General features: G+C 42.0%; 1 protein-coding gene across 2 annotated transcripts in view; it reads left to right on the top strand.

Annotated features, from left to right (window-relative positions):
* LOC139449761 (uncharacterized) overlaps window positions 1-26742 on the top strand; it is a 59817-nt gene that overhangs the window by 10533 nt on the left and 22542 nt on the right. The window contains exon 2 of one of the 2 annotated variants that reach the window (XM_071231289.1): window positions 7596-7714. In XM_071231289.1, the coding sequence (XP_071087390.1) occupies window positions 7622-7714 (93 nt within the window). In that variant the 5' untranslated portion in view covers window positions 7596-7621. Of the gene's footprint in view, window positions 1-7595; window positions 7724-26742 lie in introns of both variants that reach the window. The other variant, XM_071231287.1, reaches the window with a different exon arrangement.

Raw genomic sequence — 26742 nt, 5'->3', positions numbered from 1 at the left:
CATCATGTTTAATTTTATTAATGTTCAGTTGATACAGTTTCACTTTGATTGTGAAGGAGTGTGACCTCATGTTGGAGTGTGACCTCATGTTGGGGTGTGACCTCATGTTGGGGTGTGACCTCATGTTGGAGTGTGACCTCATGTTGGAGTGTGACCTCATGTTGGGGTGTGACCTCATGTTGGAGTGTGACCTCATGTTGGGGTGTGACCTCATGTTGGAGTGTGACCTCATGTTGGGGTGTGACCTCATGTTGGGGTGTGACCTCATGTTGGAGTGTGACCTCATGTTGGAGTGTGACCTCATGTTGGGGTGTGACCTCATGTTGGAGTGTGACCTCATGTTGGAGTGTGACCTCATGTTGGGGTGTGACCTCATGTTGGAGTGTGACCTCATGTTGGAATGTGACCTCATGTTGGGGTTTGACCTTATGGGTGTCACAGTTTAACATCAGTGCATAGTTGTAGTGCTTTCAGTGTTTGGTATAGCGACCATGACGATCCTGTAGTAATATATTAGAAGATTATCAGGTCTTATGTCCTAGTTTCTATTCCTGCTGCAAACCACCTCCATCATCTAGTTGGTGGAGCGTTTTCCCAAAGTTGAGGGTCAGGGGTTCGATTCCCGGCTGTGTCATTTCAAGACGTTAATTAGATGGTACTTGTTTCTCTGACTGCCACTCGGCTTTAGTGGGATATAAAACATTAAGATCGGAGTCAGTATACAGTATTTGAGTCTGGTGTCCATGCTATCAGACTGTATGGCATCTCAGTGGGCTGACTATGAAATTCTGTGACACACTCACACAGACTTCGAGACAGCTCTAGGCCAGTCCTGCAGACTGGTTCTCCTACTCGGTGATCATACTGCAGCCACTGTTCCATCTGACTGTCAACCACTGATGCAGCATGTGCTAGTTCCGATATGAGTATGTACCAAGCGACTCCCAGCAGTTATAAGCACGTCCACAGAGGCCTCTATGCTCAGTCTTTCCATTTACTGGCTATAACCAGTTACCGGTAATTCATGTGACTGCCAGTCCCTGTGGACCAGGAAATAAAGTACCTTATATATCTTTGGTGTTGAAGAAAACATCTGCAGTATTCATAGAAGTATATTTTTTGAGAAAATTGAGACTGAACTTTGTGTGAATGACGTGTAGATCTAACTATGTTACTGCAGAGGCCCAACCACCTAATTTGAAACTACTGACACACTAGGCGGGTCGGGGGTATTACTGAGCCATGCTCACTTTTACTCTTGTTTACTTTATTTTGTTCAAACTTGTGATTTTTGAAAGTTCTTATTGTTTTGAAGTCACATTCTAAGAATGTTAAACTAAACACTTAGCCTTTTCCCCTTTGCTGGTCTTGTTATCAGTGAAGTATCAACGCGTGTCGGTCCGACGTTGATTAATGAACGATTTGCATACTCGTATATGCAAGGGGCCGACGTATGGTTCCTGTAGGAAGTGACAACTTGGAGACAATGGCTTGCAGTATATACAGTTTTACTTTATACATGTAGATATATACATACAAAAGACACTATGTGCCTGGTCAGCACATAGTGGTAGTGCTTGTTGTCTTGGTGACCCGGAGAACCCAGCCTAACCCTAGCTAGGCTAAGGGTAAGACCTTTCTTTTCCTCTATTCTCTCTGGACCAAGGCTTATATAGCCAAGGTCACCTGACATTTAGTAAGTAATAAATATAAATGTAAACAGTAAATCATCAGCGACATACTTGCACATCCTGTTCAGGATGGCAGACGGTTGATGTACACAAAAATGGGGATTAACAAATAGGATTAGCATCTTATAAATAACAGCAATTAAATGTTTCAAGGCATATAGATGTCATGGCTCCAGGGTCATGAGCCTTTGATATCAAATGTTCTTCAGACAATGGGTGTCGTAAATCAGTCACCATGACAGAAGTACAAGTCTCTGCTACAAAGCCCTGATATTAGATGGGACCAGGGCAACATGCACGGGGAAGTTGTACTGCCACTTCCTGCAGACAGGGCCGGAGATGATAAATCCTTGGCATCACTTGAGTACCTCCAAACCTAATTTGAAAGTGGAATATGTTTTTACCTATTGTAGGATAAGAATTTGAACTTTCTGCAGGTATTTATGTGAGAGACCTGACATATAAGTGATGTTCACCAAGTGTGCACTCCATCGCTGGCGGTATTAGGTCCATAAACCCACAAAATGTCAGGTCTTGAGTGTCAAACAGTCACATAGTTGGGAATAAAGGCTAGCACACCATCGTTCTCCCTGCATCTCGAAGTTTTCTTAGTTTTCTAAGTCCTCTACAGGTTATCTACGGATCACGAGGATGATTGTGCAGCCAATCAGAGGCCTCACAGGAGATGCCGTCATTAGTGTTGCAGGTCTCACAACTCACAAGAAGAGTGGACCCATGAAGATTCTGGAGTAGAATAGGTCTTCAGCAAGAGAGGTGGAGAGACAACAACAGCAGGAGAATTATAAGCAAAAGGAGCATGGCTTCAGGGTTTTTTAACCTTTTTGAATGTGACATATTGGACAATGGTTGTGTGAATTGGATACCATGATAGACCTACAACTAGTGTACATCATAGAGTTTTTAATTCAGTCATACTGTAGGTACTTACCTAATTAGGTAGAGAGATTATTCTATCAAAAATATTTTAAATTAGAGGACACTTGAAACAGCAAATGTGGCCAATACTGTTGACATTATTTTGAACCAGGACAGAGAAGTTAATTCAATTTCTATTTCCAAATCCTGTCCACCATTACGTTCGCACTGAATGAAAATGGAGTTGTCTGCCTCAACTGGGCATTATTGTCTTGTATATACATTTACCATTCCTTAAGTCTGGTGGTCAAGGCAACAGTGACTGGCCAACACTTTTGATATATTCTGTGTGACCTATTTGTATGCCGGTAGCTCAGTTGAATAAAAAGCAGCAAGGATGGCATCGTTCATTGATTGCTGCTCATTATCTACTGCTGCTATTTCACTCTGTGTTGATCACAGGGTGATTGGAGAAATCAATACGTCTGATTAAAGAATAATAAGGGTCATTTTAAAAAAGAATTTGTCTCTAAGGTGTTATTAATTTAATAGAAGTCTACTGTGCCAATTTCTTGTGTCTATTATGGAAAGTGATTTTTTTTTATGAAAGATTGGAAATTGTCAATGTGATGCATTTATGTTTGAGTGTAATTCCGTTCCGCGTGTGATGTCTGCTGTATGGAGGGGAAGAATTAGCAGCTCATTATGGAAACCAAGAATACCGTTTCCTGATTCAGCCTTGTGGGGAGTGGAGTCTGTACTCATTACAATAATGGATCCGTGAAAGGTTGTGGCGATGCTCTTTTGGAAATTATGCTGTAAGCACAAGACTTTTGTCCACCTTCATGTTTCATGGTGAGGTTGTATCACTTACGCAGTAATCTGTACTTTATAATTACCAAAGTCTTTGATGGTGAGGTTTTATGAGTTTATGCATACTGAAGCAGCAATTTCTGCAGTTGTACAATGTAACCATGGTAACTGTACAATGACAGCAGCACAAAGATAAGGGAACTAACAACCGGGATGACAATGACATTGGTGGCAATATTGATAAAAGAAATGTCACCTAAGATATGTTTCACAAACTTGTTTAATAATTATTAGTGTTGGGAACTGGTTGTAAAATCAGGATTGATGATTGGATCATCCCAACCGATGGACCGATGGACCGATGGATCATTGAAGTGGATCGGTCGGTGTCATTTGGTGATTTTCAATCTTAAATTCAGTGAAGCAAGATTACATTTATCAAAACAGACACAAATATTTACTTTAGCACTTTATTTTAACAATATGACACTGGCTTCAGTCTTTCTCATTTTATTCTCCACGTACTACGCAGTATGGGGCACGGGTGGACCAGTCATCTAAGGCGCTGCGATTCGCTGTGCAGAGTTGCGTCCCATGCCAGAAACCTATGATTGTGGGTTTGAATCCCGGTTCGTCCTGATTATGTTTTTAGGTTTGTCAGCACCATACCCATGCTAGTGGGTTTTACCGAGGTTGGTTAACGTCTGAGACCTGCATCACTTCAGGCTTTCCTCCCACATGAAGCTGTCACGCCACGATATAACTGAAATACTGTTAAAAGCGGTGTTAAACCCAACTCACTCACTCACTATGCAGTAATTAAGATGGGAAGAAACCTTGACAGGAAATCTGATGCTGTTATACTGTGAAACACTAGTGTGACCTTCTGTTGGTTTGTTGTTTGTGAGACTGATCAATACTTGTGACGTAACAAGGTAATAATTGTCATGTAGCAGGTTGATTAGTGTCAGCCAAGACATCAGGTCACGGTGTCAGCAACAAGCATGGCGGTGCAGGCTAGTTTCTGAAGTGTTTGCTTGTCATGGTTATATCTAGGTTGTCATGGTTATATCTATGTTGTCATGGTTATATCTAGGTTTGATTCCCCATGGGTACTATTGAGGAAACTCTTTCTTGGTGTCTCCTGCTCTTGCACAAATATTGCTGAAAGGACAATACAACTTTTTAAGGTGATCCTGTGAAAATAATTGTCAGTTGTAGAAAAAGTATTGAAAACTGAAGAGCTGTTTAGCATGGATCAGAATGCTGTTTCCCTAACTACATGTCCTGTGACTACCTGCTGGGGACCCGTGAAGATCCGTAGTAGAATAGGTCTTTAGCAACCCAAGCTAGCCGTAAAAGGCAACTTACTATGGGAACGGGATCAGGTGGTCAGGTTCGCTGACTTGGTTGATGCATGTCATCATATCCCAATTGCGTGGATCGATGCTCGTGATGTCAATCACTGGATTGTCTGGTGCAGACTCGATTATTTACAGACCTCTATCATATAGCTAGGATATTGCTGAGTGCGGCATTAAACAACAAACAAACAAACAAACCTACTGGGAGGTTTTCAATACTAAATGAGTGTCAGAAAGAAATCAGTTATCAAAATCAGATTTGGCTCAACAAGTTTGAAAATTAAGCACTTGTCTAGGTCTGCCAATCCTTAAATCCAGGTTACTAAAAAACTGCCAAAGTAGGGAAACTAACTGGTCTTTGAAACCCCCCACCCCCCAAATATATGAACATGTATTCACTGTTTCATCTGTTATTGATCGTTAGACAAAAACCCAGTGATGGCCACTAACACAAGGCATCAGTTGAGACAATCCCAGTGATGGCCGCTGACACAAGGCATCAGTTGAGACAATCCCAGTGATGGCCACTGACACACGGCATCAGTTGAGACAATCCCAGTGATGGCCACTGACACAAGGCATCAGTTGAGACAATCTCAGTGATGGCCACTGACACAAGGCATCAGTTGAGACAATCCCAGTGATGGCCACTGACACAAGGCATCAGTTGAGACAATCCCAGTGATGGCCGCTGACACAAGGCATCAGTTGAGACAATCCCAGTGATTGCCACTGACACAAGGCATCAGTTGAGACAATCCCAGTGATGGCCACTGACACAAGGCATCAGTTGAGACAATCCCAGTGATGGCCGCTGACACAAGGCATCAGTTGAGACAATCCCAGTGACGGCCACTGACACAAGGCATCAGTTGAGACAATCCCAGTGATGGCCGCTGACACAAGGCATCAGTTGAGACAATCCCAGTGATGGCCACTGACACAAGGCATCAGTTGAGACAATCCCAGTGATGGCCGCTGACACAAGGCATCAGTTGAGACAATCCCAGTGATGGCCACTGACACAAGGCATCAGTTGAGACAATCCCAGTGATGGCCGCTGACAAAAGGCATCAGTTGAGACAATCCCAGTGATGGCCGCTGACACAAGGCATCAGTTGAGACAATCCCAGTGATGGCCACTGACACAAGGCATCAGTTGAGACAATCCCAGTGATGGCCACTGACACAAGGCATCAGTTGAGACAATCCCAGTGATGGCCGCTGACACAAAGCATCAGTTGAGACAATCCCAGTGACGGCCACTAACACAAGGCATCAGTTGAGACAATCCCAGTGATGGCCGCTGACACAAGGCATCAGTTGAGACAATCCCAGTGATGGCCACTGACACACGGCATCAGTTGAGACAATCCCAGTGATGGCCACTGACACAAGGCATCAGTTGAGACAATCCCAGTGATGGCCACTGACACAAGGCATCAGATCAGTTGACCAACAGTTCTGAAAATCAATATTTGAGTTGAATTTATGCATACAGTGATCTTTCGCTACAACGCCACCTTCGGGGTCCAAATAATTGATGAGTATTATAGATGATCAGGAGTTTAATGAAGGTCGAGTCGTAGGTGGTAGATGACCAATAACACAGTATACATGTTCTGCCTACCTAACACGATCTACCTTTACGTTTCAGAGTTTCAAAAAAGTTTAGAAAAGTTATTTGTGATTCATTGTGTAAAAAAAGATGTATCTCATGTTAATATGCGCTTTAAAAATACCCCATGTGGTATCCCTTCAGCGAATTCAGGTGAATAAACAGCTATAACAAACTTGGTCAATAAAAGTATGAAATTTGATATAAAACATCACTAGACATGATGATTTAAAATGTATTTCCTGCTCTCCAGGTATTGTTATCCCCCTGACATATAATGACGGGGGGATATAGCCATCAGTATGTCTGTCTGTCCATCTGTCTGTCCGTCTGTCTATCTGTAATCATTGTTTGTCCGGATCATATTTCCTAAACCGTACAACTTAGCTTCACAAAACTTGGTACACTTACCAGTCAGGCTCAGTAGTAGTGCCTTTTGCTATTTTTAGATTTTTAGATTTTTTTATTTTTGTCATTTCCATGGAAATATGATGAACTTAGGAAATTTGAGGGTAGTGCTCTTGTCCGGACCATATCTCCCGAACCATACAACTTAGCTTCTCAAAAGTTTTTACACCTATCAAGCAGGTTATGTAGTGGTGCCTTTGCTATTAACAGATTTTTCTTTTTTTATCTTTTTTTCAATTTAAATTTAAAATTGATGAACATAGGGTAATGTCCTCATCTGGAGCATCTAGAGTGGAGGAGAGTGGAATATATCTATGTATTGTTCTCTGCTTCAGGGTGGAGTGGAAAAGAGTGGAGTATTTCTATGTCTTGTTCTCTGCTACAGGGTAGAGTGGGGTGTATCTATGTATTGTTCTCTGCTACAGGGTAGAGTGGGGTGTATCTATGTATTGTTCTCTGCTACAGGGTAGAGTTGGGTGTATCTATCTATTGTTCTCTGCTACAGGGTAGAGTTGGGTGTATCTATGTATTGTTCTCTGCTACAGGGTAGAGTTGGGTGTATCTATGTATTGTTCTCTGCTACAGGGTAGAGTGGGGTGTATCTATGTATTGTTCTCTGCTACAGGGTAGAGTTGGGTGTATCTATGTATTGTTCTCTGCTACAGGGTAGAGTTGGGTGTATCTATGTATTGTTCTCTGCTACAGGGTAGAGTTGGGTGTATCTATGTATTGTTCTCTGCTACAGGGTAGAGTGGGGTGTATTTATGTATTGTTCTCTGCTACAGGGAAGAGTTGGGTGTATCTATGTATTGTTCTCTGCTACAGGGTAGAGTGGAGGCGTGTGGAGCGTAATGGCGGACACTGGATCACCGGTGGATGGGCCGATGCCAGTTCCAGGAGATGTCACAGAGAAGGATTTTGAGGAGCTGAAGGACAGATGCAAGGTAACCATGGTAACACATCTACCAACCACTCATCTGCTGACAGGGCAGACCAACTGTACATGTATACCACCTGACCCTATGTCAGAACCTGTGTCCAGTTGTCTCCATGGTATACGGATGTAAGGGGTGATATACAGATGTAAGGGGTGATATACAGATGTAAGGGGGTGATATACAGATGTAAAGAGTAATATACAGATGTAAGGGGCTGATATACAGATATAAGGGGTGATATACAGATGTAAGGGGGTGATATATAGATGTAAGGGGGTGATATACAGATGTAAGGGGTGATACACAGATGTAAAGAGTAATATACAGATGTAAGGGGTGATATATAGATGTAAGGGGTGATATACAGATGTAAGGGGTGATATACAGATGTAAGGGGTGATATACAGATCTAAGGGGTGATACACAGATGTAAGGGGTGATATACAGATGTAAGGGGTGATATACAGATGTAAGGGGGTTGATATACAGATGTAAGGGGGTTGATATACAGATGTAAGGGGTGATACACAGATGTAAGGGGTGATATACAGATGTAAGGGGTGATATACAGATGTAAGGGGTGATATACAGATGTAAGGGGGTTGATATACAGATGTAAGGGGGTTGATATACAGATGTAAGGGGTGATACACAGATGTAAGGGGTGATATACAGATGTAAGGGGGTTGATATACAGATGTAAGGGGTGATACACAGATGTAAGGGGTGATACACAGATGTAAGGGGTGATATACAGATGTAAGGGAGTGATATACAGATGTAAGGGGGTTGATATACAGATGTAAGGGGTGATACACAGATGTAAAGAGTAATATACAGATGTAAGGGGTGATATACCGATGTAAGGGGGTGATATACAGATGTAAGGGGTGATATACAGATGAAAGGGGTGATATACAGATGTAAGGGGGTGATATACAGATATAAGGAGATGATATACAGATGTAAGGGGGTGATATACAGATATAAGGGGGTGATTTTCAGATGTAAGGGGGTGATATACAGATGTAATGGATGGTATACAGATGTAAGGGGGTTGATATACAGATGTAAGGAGGATATACATATGTAACCCGTAATTGGATGTCCTGATATACAGATGAAAGGGCTGATATACAGATGTAAGGGGTGATATACAGATATAAGGGGGTGATATACAGATATAAGGGGGTGATATACAGATATAAGGGGGTGATATACAGATGTAAGGGGGTGATATACAGATGTAAGGGGTGATATACAGATGTAAGGGGTGATATACAGATGTAAGGGGGTTGATATACAGATGTAAGGGGGTTGATATACAGATGTAAGGGGTGATACACAGATGTAAGGGGTGATATACAGATGTAAGGGGGTTGATATACAGATGTAAGGGGTGATACACAGATGTAAGGGGGTTGATATACAGATGTAAGGGGGTTGATATACAGATGTAAGGGGTGATATACAGATGTAAGGGGTGATATACAGATGTAAGGGGTGATATACAGATATAAGGGGGTGATACACAGATGTAAGGGGGTTGATATACAGATGTAAGGGGGTTGATATACAGATGTAAGGGGTGATATACAGATGTAAGGGGTGATATACAGATGTAAGGGGTGATATACAGATGTAAGGGGTGATATACAGATATAAGGGGGTTGATATACAGATGTAAGGGGTGATATACAGATGTAAGGGGTGATATACAGATGTAAGGGGTGATATACAGATGTAAGGGGTGATATACAGATATAAGGGATGATACACAGATGTAAGGGGTGATATACAGATGTAAGGGGGTTGATATACAGATGTAAGGGGTGATACACAGATGTAAGGGGTGATACACAGATGTAAGGGGTGATATACAGATGTAAGGGAGTGATATACAGATGTAAGGGGGTTGATATACAGATGTAAGGGGTGATACACAGATGTAAAGAGTAATATACAGATGTAAGGGGTGATATACCGATGTAAGGGGGTGATATACAGATGTAAGGGGTGATATACAGATGAAAGGGGTGATATACAGATGTAAGGGGGTGATATACAGATATAAGGAGATGATATACAGATGTAAGGGGGTGATATACAGATATAAGGGGGTGATTTTCAGATGTAAGGGGGTGATATACAGATGTAATGGATGGTATACAGATGTAAGGGGGTTGATATACAGATGTAAGGAGGATATACATATGTAACCCGTAATTGGATGTCCTGATATACAGATGAAAGGGCTGATATACAGATGTAAGGGGTGATATACAGATATAAGGGGGTGATATACAGATATAAGGGGGTGATATACAGATATAAGGGGGTGATATACAGATGTAAGGGGGTGATATACAGATGTAATGGATGGTATACAGATGTAAGGGGGTGATATACAGATGTAATGGATGGTATACAGATGTAAGGGGGTTGATATACAGATGTAAGGAGGATATACATATGTAACCCGTAATTGGATGTCCTCAGATCTTTGTTTAGTGGTAGCAAAAACTAAGATCTGATTTTAATGAGATTGTAAGGGGATGTTTTACCTCTTTCTCCAGTGACTGAGAGTGTTTGGATTGTGTTTGTCACAATGGTAAAACCTTTGTAGAAACACGGTAACTTAGGCTCAACAGAAGGGTCGGGAGAAGCGTGAGAACATTGCCTTGTCAGCATCACACAATGCAGTACTGCGAATCAATTTAATGATAAAAAATATGGAGACAATGTTTCTGTAAACACAGTTCTTGTGATGCTGATAAATAACTGTTCCTCTCATATTGGGTTCAGAAGTCTGGAGTATATTAAAAATTGCTGTAACATAACTTGGAGTCCTGACAATGTTTCACGCATACGCCTCGTTTGTTTAATGCAATAACTATGTTGGCACATCGACTGTTGCCATTTTCAATTGAAGATTTCTGCTCTGGCAGTGTTTACCGGAGTGAAGTCTTGCAAAGAATCTGATTAGAAGCCAGGATAGTGTTCTCATTCCCCCACATGGTCGGGACTATTGATTCCTGCCCTTGTTCCCTCGACCACCATGTCCCGAGTGATTGTCTCCACATGGTGTGGGAGAAATAGTCACCAGTAGGCTGTTTGTGGATTATAGACAAGTTGATCATGATGGTACAGAATTGATTAAGTGCTCGGCTCTGATGAGCACTTTTAGAACATTTAAGAAAATGCAGCGATTTCACAATCAATTAATCACCCAGACTTTATAAAAATGGCGAAAATGGTCTAACTACTACGTTAGAAATTGGCACTTGTCCTATAGTCCTTGCCAAACTGCCCAATAGATAAGGTATCATAAGGACAAGTAGACATTTTCCATTTAAAAGGGTTTTGCTATAATTTATCATTATAAGGACAAGTGGATTAAAATGCTAGTTTAATGTGTATTTTGTAATTAGTTTAATATGTATTTTTAATTTGAAAATTACAACTTCTTGCTTTTTGGAAGTTAAAGAATATATCTGTTACAGCAATGGCTGTCATTGTATATATTCCAAACTCTTTGCCTCTGTGGTCTCGTTGACTCTGAGATGTCCAAACATGTGGTCTTGTCATTTTGTTAAATTTGTATTTTGAATTTAAACTTTCCTTGAATCTATGTCATGTTAAGACTGTAAACATGAGGGACCTTAGGTATTGGTTCACTTGTATGTATAAATACATTGGCGCCAACTTGCATGCAGCTTGGCGCTGATGGAGTAGAGACCATTGTAATTACACTGCCATGCGTTATTTGTGTGGTGAAGACTGCGAGTTAGGTCATGCTGGAATACAGACCAATCTACAGTGAGTGAGTGAGTGAGTGAGTGAGTGAGTGAATCCGTGCTGGCATGGAAACAATTGTTATTTCTATAAAATTGTGAACCTCAATCTCATTCAAATCAGATCTTAGTTCTCTCTCCCGCTAAACAAAGATCTGAAGACATCCCATTAAGGGTCACGTCAGACCGGTCTTGCGCGAATTTTGACCAATCAATGGAATGATTGACAAGAAGTCGATATTAGCAAATCAGAAGACAGCATTCTCGTGGTTTACGGCACTAATTTCAAACTGGTGACTACACACTAAAAATTTCATAACGGAACAAACAAACATTCTGGAATGGCTAGTAGATGGCCTAGATTGTATGGATTCAGTCATAAAGCCTGTAACTGTCATTCGGAATACCCCGTGTTAAATGTTTTTGAGTTTGCATGATCAGAAATCACATTCCGACTGTCACTTTCATGATCTTGTTAGTGACGCTCTGATTGGTTGGATGAAAGGTCGTTCTGACGTGACCCGTGATGGAATGTCCTCAGATCTTTGTTTAGCGATAACTAAGATCTGATTTTAATGAGATTGTTGTAAACCTTTCTCTCATTGAAACTGAACGGCTGACACGTATGAGAGAGCTGGCCTGTTGGCGGGATATGTAGCATTACTGGTGTTTCTAGTTTCTGGGTCCTGCCCCACCCTTAAGCACATGGGTGTCTCCTTAGGCAAATGACTGTTTGAAATGTGCCTCTGTTCACCCAGCAGTGAATGGGTACCAGGTAGGATGGTAGGATGCACCTAACAGGCAACTTGGGTTGTATACTCCCCAGGGAGCTGAGAATGATTCGTGAGTGCACACTGATCGAGTGACCGGAGTAATCATATTGCTTTGAGCATGCCCCTGAGTGGTGTGGAAATATGCGCAATATAAATGGCCTCATTATTATTATTATTATTGTGATGATGACGACGATGATGATGATGATGATGATGATGATGATGATGATGATGATGATGATGATGTAGAGATTAAGAGATAATTGCAGCAAAGAGGGTTTGGGTGATCCTGGTACAGTCAGGCTGGTTAAGCTCATCATCAGCTCAGGGCCCTTGCCCCCTCTACACGCAGCCCAGACAGCGAATGGGACTTCTCCCAGGAAGCGCTGCCTTGTCAAACCCACCCAGATTTTTTCGGATAATGTGAAGACTCCCCAACACTACAGCCTTCTGCATTACCCAGATTGTCAGAAGGGCTGTATTCCTGGTAGCAAACCCGGGTACTCTCCCAATGTCAGTCAACAGATTGGGAGGTACCAAACCTAAGGCACTGAGATCAATGGGGAGTCAGACAACTTGGTACTTGACATTTTGAAAATGAGGTCTGCATATTTGCCATGGTTTTCCTGAATCTTGTCAATCACATTAGTGTCGAAAGGGACAGAAAATTCAATAATATATATAATTTCATTGGATTTATCAAAAAGGATAAGATCAGGTTTGTTGGCCTGGATAAGTTTGAGGCTGTATACGGGCCTATTCCAAAGAATTTTGTATTTATCATTTTCCATGACGCCCTCAACATATTCCGGGTCGTACCATGGATGGACCTCTGTGTCAAAATCACAAGCATGGCGAAGACGGTAATAAAATGTTCGAGCTACACCATCATGTCGCTTTAAGATACTGTGTTTGTGCCAAAGCTGGGCATCCACTGACAATGTGTTGGACAGTCTCATTAAATTCATTACATAATCTACATTTCATATTTACATTTTGATGCAAAATCACACATTGACGAGTGGGAAGTGACTAGTCCTGAGCAGCAAAAAGAAAGTCTTCTGTTTCACTTTTCAGGCATCATTATTGTTACAATGGTGCTCAGATTTAATCATGAAAAGAAACTTTCATTTTTAGGAATATCACACTGATTTGTACAGATGAGGATATCAGCACTCTCTGCCAGTCTGTGTGATTTTATGATCTGCCATTGTTGGTAATTCTTCAAAAATGAAATATGTATCTCAGAAACTGCTTGAATGAAATGCAGTGCTGCTTTACATAAATGTTCCTTAGAACAATTGCTCAAATCACAGGAATATGTCTTTGAGAACTCACAGTCACCTCCAACATGACACAGCCACAGTCACACCTCATCAACTTTAGGACTTATGATATCAGGGTGTGCACCTCACTGTCATACTCTTTTCACATCTGAAACTTGTCATCAAGAAAGCTCATCAAACACAACTTGATGAAATCAGTGGTAATTTATGACACCAAGTATTGACCTGTATCTATGGATGGCATCATGCAAGTAACACAAGGTGTGGTAGTCTGACATCAGCTATGCAACATCTCTGACAGGTGGGTGGTCACCTTGCTGGCCGACATTTGACAGTCCACTCTGCTCAATGCTCAGATATCGACTTCCCTCGGAGAAACAGACGCTGAGGCCAACCATGTTATTCTCATCACAAGGCAGAAAAATATGATTGGTTCTTATAATAACTGTTGATATCGTCAAGTGGTGTCTTGTGTTTAGTCCACCCACACACAGCCCTGGCCCAGATTATGCGTGTGCCACTTCTGGAGGTAATCTGGGGCACTTCCTCTAGGAACAGACACACAGGCTTTTAGCTGATGAATATCGGGGTTTATGCATGATAAACACTGGTGATTAAGTCAATCACTGTAATGATGTGATGATGACCTGTTATTGATATGGCGAGGCGGTCGGTGGAGAGACTGCCATGTTCTATGTGGACACCGCCACAGCTGAGCAGGTTTATAACCAATGTTGTGTTTCTTCATTGAGATCATAGAAAATAATCGAAAGTCACATCAAGAAAATAATACCAGTCGTTAAAAATGAGAAGTGACTTAATTAAAAGACAGGTTCATGATTCATGTTTCATTGTCTTTTGCAATTATTTCAAATATATTTAATGAATTGATCAAATTAATTAATACAGTAAAGATGTTATAACTATGTATATTGATATACTGCATATATCAGTAGTTATTATTTAAATAAGGAAGGTTGTCTGAAGACGTTTTTGATTTGGGTGATTTTTCTGAATACTGGTAACATGAAAGAATTCCCTGAAATTGTTTGAAATTCAGCAGGGTGAAGAAACGTCAGGCACACTGCCTCGGAGTAGTTGGTTTATTGGCTTGTGATAAACTCTATCAGTTGCACGGAGGATGTTTTCTGTCATGGGAATATCTTGGCCAATCTATAAGCACACTCAGACTGCCTTGCTCAATCCATCACGCTCTTGAGAGTCCCTCCACATGCAGCTTTCTGATCAGTCAGGGCTGTGCTGGGGTATTGTTCATAAATAACTCTGGCACAGTCAACAAGTGAACGCTGGGAAGCTGTGGTAGTTTAACAATGGCAAGATCCATGTAAAGAGGGGACGTTTGTAGCAATCTTTTAGAAATAACTTACATTGACCAAGAGGGGCAGTCACAGTCACAGATGTATGTACAGTCACAGATGTATGTACAGTCACAGATGTATGTACAGTCACAGATGTATGTACAGTCACGGATGTATGTACAGTCACGGATGTATGTACAGTCACAGATGTATGTACAGTCACAGATGTATGTACAATCACAGATGTTTGTACAGTCACAGATGTATGTACACTCACAGATGTATGTACAGTCACGAATGTATGTACAGTCACAGATGTATGTACAGTCACAGATGTATGTACAATCACAGATGTATGTACAGTCACAGATGTATATACAGTCACAGATGTATGTACAGTCACATATGTATGTACAATCACAGATGTATGTACAGTCACAGATGTATGTACAGTCACAGATGTATGTACAATCACAGATGTATGTACAGTCACAGATGTATGTACAGTCACAGATGTATGTACAGTCACGAATGTATGTACAGTCACAGATGTATGTACAGTCACAGATGTATGTACAATCACAGATGTATGTACAGTCACAGATGTATATACAGTCACAGATGTATGTACAGTCACGGATGTATGTACAGTCACGGATGTATGTACAGTCACATATGTATGTACAGTCACAGATGTATGTAAAGTCACATGTATGTACAGTCACAGATGTATGTACAGTCACAGATGTTTGTACAGTCACAGATGTATGTACAGTCACGGATGTATGTACAGTCACGTATGTTTGTACAGTCACAGATGTATGTACAGTCACAGATGTATGTACAGTCACAGATGTATGTACAGTCACGGATGTATGTACAGTCACATATGTATGTACAGTCACAGATGTATGTAAAGTCACAGATGTATGTACAGTCACAGATGTATGTACACTCACAGATGTATGTACAGTCACGTATGTTTGTACAGTCACAGATGTATGTACAGTCACAGATGTATATACAGTCACGGATGTATGTACAGTCACGTATGTATGTACAGTCACAGATGTATGTAAAGTCACAGATGTATGTACAGTCACAGATGTATGTACAGTCACAGATGTATGTACTGTCACGGATGTATGTAAAGTCACAGATGTATGTACAGTCACAGATGTATGTACAGTCATGGATATATGTACAGTCACATATGTATGTAGTCAGAGATATATTTATTGTCACTATCTTCGATATTAACAATACCTAAGCACTCTTTTTGCATGTGGGACTTGTCATGGAATCTGATTTATGTTGTACCAGTTGCAGGTGTTGAATTGGTATTGCAATAAGCATTGCATTGGGTAGTAAGAAATTTATCGGTTGCTGTCGTTCAAGTTCAAATTTCTCATTAATTCATCTGATTCCCCTAGCTTGGTTTTGATAACCACAAAGGCCGTTCCCCATTCTATAGTGATGTTATAGTGGGAGCCAAAAATACAAAGTTGAAATATAGGTCAAAAGTATGCAGTAATAGTCAAATGTTACGAATAAAGTATTAAACGCTACTATTAAAGTTGAAAATACAAAACAGACGCCGGTTAAAAAATACAAAGTTGAAATAAAGGTCAAAAGTATGCAATATAAAAGTCAAATATTAAAAAAAGACGTCATATGAAAAGAAAGAACAATGTGTACTGAAGAACATCAGGGTTCATGAAAGGACACGAAACTGCTAAAGGACAATGTTGACAATAAAGAACACCAGATGGCGCTGCAATTTGTAACACATTCTGAGTTTAATCGGCTTGTTCCCCAGTGTATATGATAACTGCATGCCGAGGTGCAAACATCACAGCCAGCTGATTGTTTAATATCGTTATGTCGTAAATTACTGACATCCACCATCTTCTGTATACTGTTGACAGTCACTGTAGATCTGAGAACACGCGAGGCTGTTAATCTCCCATGTCAATGCAGAAGTCTCAGGATACACTTGATCACAGTTGTGTAATTGACTCTAATGCTGTGCGGGGATGTTCTTTTGGGGTACACTGCTAGCAACACACAGCATGCAATGGACACTTGAATCCCACTGATCCACACACCGCTTACAACACACAGCATACAATGGACACTTGAATCCCACTGATCCACACACTGCTAACAACACACAGCATGCAATGGACACTTGAATCCCACTGATCCACACACCGCTAACAACACACAGCATACAATGGACACTTGAATCCCACTGATCCACACACCGCTTACAACACACAGCATGCAATGGACACTTGAATCCCACTGATCCACACACTGCTAACAACACACAGCATCCAATGGACACTTGAATCCCACTGATCCACACACCGCTAACAACACACAGCATGCAATGGACACTTGAATCCCACTGATCCACACACCGCTAACAACACACAGCATGCAATGGACACTTGAATCCCACTGATCCACACACCGCTTACAACACACAGCATACAATGGACACTTGAATCCCACTGATCCACACACCGCTTACAACACACAGCATACAATGGACACTTGAATCCCACTGATCCACAGAACACAAACAACCCACAGCATGCAATGAACACTTGAATCCCACTGATCCACACACCGCTTACAACACACAGCATGCAATGAACACTTGAATCCCACTGATCCACACACTGCTTACAACACACAGCATGCAATGGACACTTCAATCCCACTGATCCACAGACCGCTAACAACACACAGCATGCAAAGCACACTTCAATCCCACTGATCCACACACCGCTAACAACACACAGCATGTAAAGCACACTTGAATCCCACTGATCCACACACTGCTAACAACACACAGCATACAATGGACACTTGAATCCCACTGATCCACAAACCGCTTACAACACACAGCATGCAATGGACACTTGAATCCCACTGATCCACAGACTGCTAACAAACACACAGCATGCAATGGTCACTTGAATCCCACTGATCCACACACCGCTTACAACACACAGCATGCAATGGACACTTGAATCCCACTGATCCACAGACTGCCAACAAACACACAGCATGCAATGGACACTTGAATTCCTCTGATCCACACACCGCTTACAACACACAGCATGCAATGGACACTTGAATCCCACTGATCCACACACTGCTAACAACACACAGCATGCAAAGCACACTTGAATCCCACTGATCCACACACTGCTAACAACACACAGCATGCAATGGACACTTGAATCCCACTGATCCACAGACTGCTAACAACACACAGCATGCAATGGACACTTGAATCCCACTGATCCACACACCGCAAACAACACACAGCATGCAAAGCACACTTGAATCCCACTGATCCACACACCGCTAACAACCCACAGCATGCAAAGCACACTTGAATCCCACTGATCCACACACCGCTAACAACACACAGCATGCAAAGCACACTTGAATCCCACTGATCCACACACCGCTAACAACCCACAGCATGCAAAGCACACTTGAATCCCACTGATCCACAGAACGCAAACAACACACAGCATCCAATGGACACTTGAATCCCACTGATCCACACACCGCTTACAACACACAGCATGCAATGGACACTTGAATCCCACTGATCCACACACCGCTTACAACACACAGCATGCAATGGACACTTGAATCCCACTGATCCACAGACTGCTAACAAACACACAGCATGCAATAGACACTTGGATCCCACTGATCCACATACTGCTAACAACACACAGCATGCAATGGACACTTGAATCCCACTGATCCACACACTGCTAACAACACACAGCATACAATGGACACTTGAATCCCACTGATCCACAAACCGCTTACAACACACAGCATGCAATGGACACTTGAATCCCACTGATCCACAAACCGCTTACAACACACAGCATGCAATGGACACTTGAATCCCACTGATCCACAGACTGCCAACAAACACACAGCATGCAATGGACACTTGAATTCCTCTGATCCACACACCGCTAACAACACACAGCATGCAAAGCACACTTGAATCCCACTGATCCACACACTGCTAACAACCCACAGCATGCAATGGACACTTGAATCCCACTGATCCACAGACTGCTAACAACCCACAGCATGCAATGGACACTTGAATCCCACTGATCCACACACTGCTAACAACACACAGCATGCAAAGCACACTTGAATCCCACTGATCCACACACCGCTAACAACACACAGCATGCAATGGACACTTGAATCCCACTGATCCACAGAACGCAAACAACACACAGCATGCAATGGACACTTGAATCCCACTGATCCACACACCGCTAACAACACACAGCATGCAATGGACACTTGAATCCCACTGATCCACAGACCACAAACAACACACAGCATGCAATGGTCACTTGAATCCCACTGATCCACACACCGCTAACAACACACAGCATGCAATGGACACTTGAATCCCACTGATCCACAGAACGCAAACAACACACAGCATGCAATGGACACTTGAATCCCACTGATCCACACACCGCTAACAACACACAGCATGCAATGGACACTTGAATCCCACTGATCCACACACCGCTAACAACACACAGCATGCAATGGACACTTGAATCCCACTGATCCACACACCGCTAACAACACACAGCATGCAATGGACACTTGAATCCCACTGATCCACAGAACGCAAACAACACACAGCATGCAATGGACACTTGAATCCCACTGATCCACAGAACGCAAACAACACACAGCATGCAATGGTCACTTGAATCCCACTGATCCACAGACCACTAACAACACACAGCATGTAAAGCACACTTGAATCCCACTGATCCACAGAACGCTTACAACACACAGCATGCAATGGACACTTCAATCCCACTGATCCACAGACCACTAACAACACACAGCATGCAATGGACACTTGAATCCCACTGATCCACACACCGCTAACAACACACAGCATGTAAAGCACACTTGAATCCCACTGATCCACAGAACACAAACAACACACAGCATGCAATGGACACTTGAATCCCACTGATCCACAGACCACTAACAACACACAGCATGCAATGGACACTTGAATCCCACTGATCCACAGACCACAAACAACACACAGCATGCAATGGACACTTGAATCCCACTGATCCACAGACCACTAACAACACACAGCATGCAATGGACACTTGAATCCCACTGATCCACAGACCACTAGGTTGGGGGAGGGGGAGGCATTGATTCCTCCGCCTGCTTTCCAGATTTCCAGATTTCCAGATTTCCCCTGACATGCCCCCAGACGCTGGAAGGGGGAATTCAGAAATAGATGTAGATTGACACAAATGTGTCTGGAGATATTTGTAGTTGGACTGAGGAGGCTGCCTGGATGAGGATGGTGTCGAGGGCAGTAATAGGATGTGTGGTACAGCAAGTGCTGCTGAGTTAGAGGAGGATGTTATCAGTTGTCAGATGGTATACATCAATACCTGGGCCAAGCAGAAAAACATTTGCTAAACAGCCAAAGTGATAGAAATATATGATACTTATGTGATCAATGTAATTCATTTGAGATTATTTCTGTTATATAGAGGGAAAAGGTAAGGATGTGGTGATGCTTTTCACTCTGAGGGATTCAACTCTATGACACTTTTATAGCCTGATGGCAGTGGTAGATCTTGGATGTCTAAGGGCTGTAAGGGTTTAGGACAGATGCTTGTCTCTCTCTCTCCATGAGGAGTTCTTCTTCAGAATGACGAGCTGTACAGCTCCTTTCCTTCAAATATGGGCCATCCAGGAAGGAGATATTGAGATAGTTGTCACACCACTGACATATCCCTCCTTTTTGTTGAGCTGTATTGATTGATGTGTATTTATGTCAACCTCATTTATTCTGATGATTAAACCCCGTAAGTAGACGGAAACATGCATCTTTCTCCTTTGTTGAGGTTTGGCAGAAACACAGATCAATATTCAAGCTGTATGCATAGAAAGTCCATTAGAACAAGACAAGATGGATAGTTAGTTTGTAGATCAATGTTCAAGCTGTATGCATAGAAAGTCCATTAGAACAAGACAAGATGGATAGTTAGTTTGTAGATCAATGTTCAAGCTGTATGCATAGAAAGTCCATTAGAACAAGACAAGATGGATAGTTAGTTTGTAGATCAATATTCAAGCTGTATGCATAGAAAGTCCATTAGAACAAGACAAGATGGATAGTTAGTTTGTAGATCAATATTCAAGTTGTATGCATAGAAAGTCCATTAGAACAAGACAAGATGGATAGTTAGTTTGTAGATCAATATTCAAGCTGTATGCATAGAAAGTCCATTAGAACAAGACAAGATGGATAGTTAGTTTGTAGATCAATATTCAAGCTGTATGCATAGAAAGTCCATTAGAACAAGACAAGATGGATAGTTAGTTTGTAGATCAATATTCAAGTTGTATGCATAGAAAGTCCATTAGAACAAGACAAGATGGATAGTTAGTTTGTAGATCAATATTCAAGCTGTATGCATAGAAAGTCCATTAGAACAAGACAAGATGGATAGTTAGTTTGTAGATGAATATTCAAGCTGTATGCATAGAAAGTCCATTAGAACAAGACAAGATGGATAGTTAGTTTGTAGATCAATATTCAAGTTGTATCAACAAAGGTCCATTAGAACAAGACAAGATGGATAGTTAGTTTGTAGATCAATATTCAAGTTGTATCAACAGAAGGTCCATTAGAACAAGACAAGATGGATAGTTAGTTTGTAGATCAATATTCAAGCTGTATGCATAGAAAGTCCATTAGAGCAAGACAAGTTGGATAGTTAGTTTGTAGATCAATATTCAAGTTGTATCAACAGAAGGTCCATTAGAGCAAGACAAGATGGATAGTTAGTTTGTAGATCAATATTCAAGCTGTATGCATAGAAAGTCCATTAGAACAAGACAAGATGGATAGTTAGTTCGTAGATCAGTATTCAAGCTGTATGCATAGAAAGTCCATTAGAACAAGACAAGATGGATAGTTAGTTTGTAGATCAATATTCAAGTTGTATCAACAGAAGGTCCATTAGAATAAGACAAGATAGATAGTTAGTTTGTAGATCAATATTCAAGTTGTATCAACAGAAGGTCCATTAGAACAAGACAAGATGGATAGTTAGTTTGTAGATCAGTATTGAAGTTGTATCAACAGAACGTCGATTAGAACATAACAAGATGGATAGTTAGTTTGTAGATCAGTATTCTAGTTGTACCAACAGGAGGTCCATTAGAACAAGACAAGATGGATAGTTAGTTTGTAGATCAGTATTTTAAGTTGTATCAACAGAAGGTCCATAAGAAGGAACAAGACAAGAAAGATTGCTTGTTACCTAAGGAAAAACGCCATTCCTTGATCCATGGGGCTTTTTATACAAAGTTTGGTTGCCATAGACACATATCTGTCTTCAGAGGTTCAGGATAATTAGCCAAGATTGAAAGCAAATACATTCTGAAGATTACTGAGAAAACAATCCATGCTTGTTGGTACAGGATTGGGTGGTCAGCCTGGCTGACTTGGTTGAAACATGTCATTGTATCTCAATTACGTAGATCGAGGCTCATGATGTCAATCACTGGATTGTCTTGTCCAGACTCAATTGTTTACAGACCGTTTTCATAAAACTGGAATATTGCTGAATGCAGTGTTTGACAGCAACAAACAAACAAACAAACATCAGGACCAGACAAGATGGATTGCTGGTTTGTGGACAACTATTCCAGTCATGATTACAGAGTGTACAAGATGGATTCTAGTTTGTAGATAAGCAATCAAGTGGTATCTATAGTGTTCTTTAGGACAAGACATGATGGAGTGACGAGTGTGTTTGAAGTCTGGCACATTCCGTAGCTTCACAGTTGCTCAGATACCATAAATGTTTAATGTGCTGTGTGTTGTGTATTGAGTTTTGGGAAGATTTGTCCTACAAAGTGGAACAATGATATTTACTCCACCCAATCTTCACTTTGATTTTTCCAGAAATAGTGAGTGAGTGAGTGAGTGAGTATGGCTTTTTGCCACTTTTAGCAATATTCCAGCCATATTCCAGCAATATCACAGCCAGAAATGGGCTTCACATTTCCAGAAATAGGAAAGATTTGTGCCACTTGGTGTTCTTTTGTTTTTTTAGGCAGGACACTTGTTTGGTCCTTTGAGTGAAAAAGAATAAATATTTTTTTTCAAAATGGAGAGAAGACTTCTACTTGTCCTACTGGGCACCTCACACTAGTGTTGTACTGACGCTTGTGAGACAATGGTTGGACAAAGCTTTGATATTGTTGATGTAGTGAAGGCAGAACTGACCAATGACCACTCCATCAGGACCATCCGCCGTTTTGCAGAAATTCTGCCATCATGAAGGAAACAATATTATACAATATCATACATGTGACAAGAGATGTGGTCCTCCATTCCTGTCAGGCACCATGTGGGGACTCTGGGTTACTCCCCAGCAACCTATGCCAGCAGTAGGAGGTGACCAAATAGTTGGAATGTCAGGCTCGGTGCCTTGGTTGGCAATGTGTCATCGTAGCTCGATTGCGGCGATTGTCGCTCACAATATCATTCACCGAATTGTCTTGGTCCAAGGATGACTATTTGCAAACCTTGGTCATATAGCTGGAATATTGCTGCATCTAATGCAGGATGATTGGGAAAAGCAGTTCTTTTTCTTTCATGTCTCTTCTTATTTTTGTTTTCGCTCAATCAAGATGTAGTTTTATGTATGCAAATCAAGAGCCACTGGGAATAAAAGTACAGGATTTATCACATCTGACTATGACATAACTGTGTCGAACTACGATTTGAACCATGGCTCCTTTGTGTAAAGGCAGAGATCAGATAATTGATTGTTTGTTGAAAATCTCTTAGCTAAGAGGAAATGTTTTTTTATATTTAAATTTGACGAAAACGTGAGTTGCCTTAGCAAATGGTGGCAGAAATCAGGTGAGATTAAGCAACATCGGTTGCGAAGATGGATGAACGCATTCAGCAGCTTGGCTCCTGAGAGTTTCTTGGACTTCGGTCATGCACCACTCAAGCATATGTAGCAGATGTGGTGTCTCCTTGGGCAAGTGACTGTAATGTGTTCACCCAGCAGTGAATGGGTACCAGGTAGGTTGAGATGGCAATGTGATGGTTAACCTTCTAGCACCTAGGAGGCAGCTTGGGTTGTATACTCCCCAGGGAGCTGAAAATGATTGAGTTCACATTGATCAAGTGACCGGGGTAATAAAAGCGCTTTGAGCATGCCCCTGAGTGGTGTGGAAATATGCGCAATATAAATGGCCTATTATAACATTCTTGCTGATGTTACTGCATGGACTACAGTGAATGTACTATCTCACAGAAAAGACATTTTGGAAAGTTGTTTGAAGAAAAATACCACTTTATACCATGTGTTTGAGATGTCCAGTGAGACATCGAAATATACAGAGCTGAAGATGTGTAACTTGCAGAAAGCCTGATGAAACTGGTCATGTGAAACATCTGTAACAACGTATGACCAAAGGTGTAACAAGTAGGTATGTGGCCAAGGCCCAGTCTGACAAGTAGGGGTGTGACTAAGGCCCAGTCTGACAAGTAGGGGTGTGGCCAAGGCCCAGTCTGACATGTAGGGGTGAGACCAAGGCCCAGTCTGACATGTAGGGGTGAGACCAAGGTCCAGTCTGACATGTAGGGGTGAGACCAAGGCCCAGTCTGACAAGTAGGGGTGTGGCCAAGGCCCAGTCTGACATGTAGGGGTGAGGCCGAGGCCCGGTCTGACAAGTAGGGGTGTGGCCAAGGCCCAGTCTGACAAGTAGGGGTGTGGCCAAGGCCCAGTCTGACATGTAGGGGTGTGACCAAGGCCCAGTCTGACATGTAGGGGTGAGACCAAGGCCCAGTCTGACATGTAGGGGTGAGACCAAGGCCCAGTCTGACATGTAGGGGTGAGACCAAGGCCCAGTCTGACAAGTAGGGGTGTGACCAAGGCCCAGTCTGACCTTTCTTGAAATGTACATCATAGCTACACCACAGGCGACTATGCATGTCGTAACAGGCTATGATGTTTATCGTCACAGGCGACTATGCATGTCGTAACCAGGCGACTATGCATGTCGTAACAGGCGAGTTTGCTTGTCATAAGAGGCGACTAACAGGATCAGATGGTCAGGCTTGCTGACTTGGTTGATGTATGTCATCGCAATTCCAATTGAGTGGATCGATGCTCATGTCAGTTACTGGATTGTCTGGTCCACAATGGATTATTTACAGACCCCTGTCATATAGCTGGAATGTTGCTGAGTGGGGTGACAAACAAACAAACAAACAAACAAAGAATATTGGATGTGTCGTTCACAGTGAAACGAAATGGGGCAGGTAGACATTGTCAGTGCTGGGGGCTACCCCAGAACACTGTGCAGCCGTATGGTCTGGGGGCAGACGACTGTGATGGCATCACACCCTCCACGGCTTCTCTGTACATAGGTTGTGGCCAACATGGCAGAACAGATCAGATCAATCAGCAAGTATTGCTTCAATTAGCCTTATTCCCATTGGACAGGACATAATCTTCACAGCTGATGGTAGTAGCAGTGTTGTGTATTGTCAAGTGTTATCCAAGTTGGAATACTGCTGCAGGGCCCTGTCCTACTGCTTGACAGCCCTTACTGTGGATATGTAATACATGTACTTAGTACCTTCAGCCATCTGTCCCATCTGACCATGCTTAATTTTAAAAGGGAAGTATGTGAAATAATTCTCAATAGGGGCCCAGCATCGCAGGTGACTAGCCCTAATCATGGATAGGTAGTATTTGCATCTGTTTCCTGCTGTGTTGTAATGATTACTATGTAGTTGAACGTACTGAACCATGCAGAGAAATGTTGTAGTTCTTGAAAGGAGTTGCACACAATGGTGTGAGAATGATGTGTGGGATCCTGGGGGGAGGGGAGGGGAGGGGGTTGAGTTGTCTGGACTTTTCTATGTGATGTGAACCAACATATGTTTGGATCTACTCTGAGAGAAAAACATAAATTTCAGCGTGTCATGTGATCAGGAATGTGTGTGTGTGTGCTTGTATTAGCCGGGAATAATGTCGTTGTGTTAGTGCTAGCCCACTGTGGCACCATGTTGCAGTTCAACATGAATACCCCACTAAGACACCGTGTACTGACATGGAGCTGACCAGTTTAACATGAATACCCCACTAAGACACCGTGTACTGACATGGAGCTGACCAGTTTAACATGAATACCCCCACTAAGACACAGTGTACTGACATCGAGCTGACCAGTTTAACATGAATACCCCCACTAAGACACCGTGTACTGACATGGAGCTGACCAGTTTAACATGAATACCCCACTCAGACACAGTGTACTGACATCGAGCGGACCAGTTTAACATGAATACCCCCACTAAGACACCGTGTACTGACATGGAGCTGACCAGTTTAACATGAATACCCCACTAAGACACCGTGTACTGACATCGAGCGGACCAGTTTAACATGAATACCCCACTAAGACACCGTGTACTGACATCGAGCTGACCAGTTTAACATGAATACCCCACTCAGACACCGTGTACTGACATGGAGCTGACCAGTTTAACATGAATACCCCACTAAGACACCGTGTACTGACATGGAGCTGACCAGTTTAACATGAATACCCCCACTAAGACACAGTGTACTGACATCGAGCTGACCAGTTTAACATGAATACCCCCACTAAGACACCGTGTACTGACATGGAGCTAAACCAGTTTAACATGAATACCCCCACTAAGACACAGTGTACTGACATCGAGCTGAC

This window comes from Haliotis cracherodii, unplaced genomic scaffold (genome assembly GCF_022045235.1).
Source record: "Haliotis cracherodii isolate W230 unplaced genomic scaffold, xgHalCrac1.p SCAF_8, whole genome shotgun sequence".
In the NCBI taxonomy this organism is placed as follows: Eukaryota; Metazoa; Mollusca; class Gastropoda; order Lepetellida; family Haliotidae; genus Haliotis; species Haliotis cracherodii.
The sequence above is the reverse complement of the archived record's forward strand: the minus strand, read 5'-3'. Positions and strand labels throughout refer to the sequence as shown.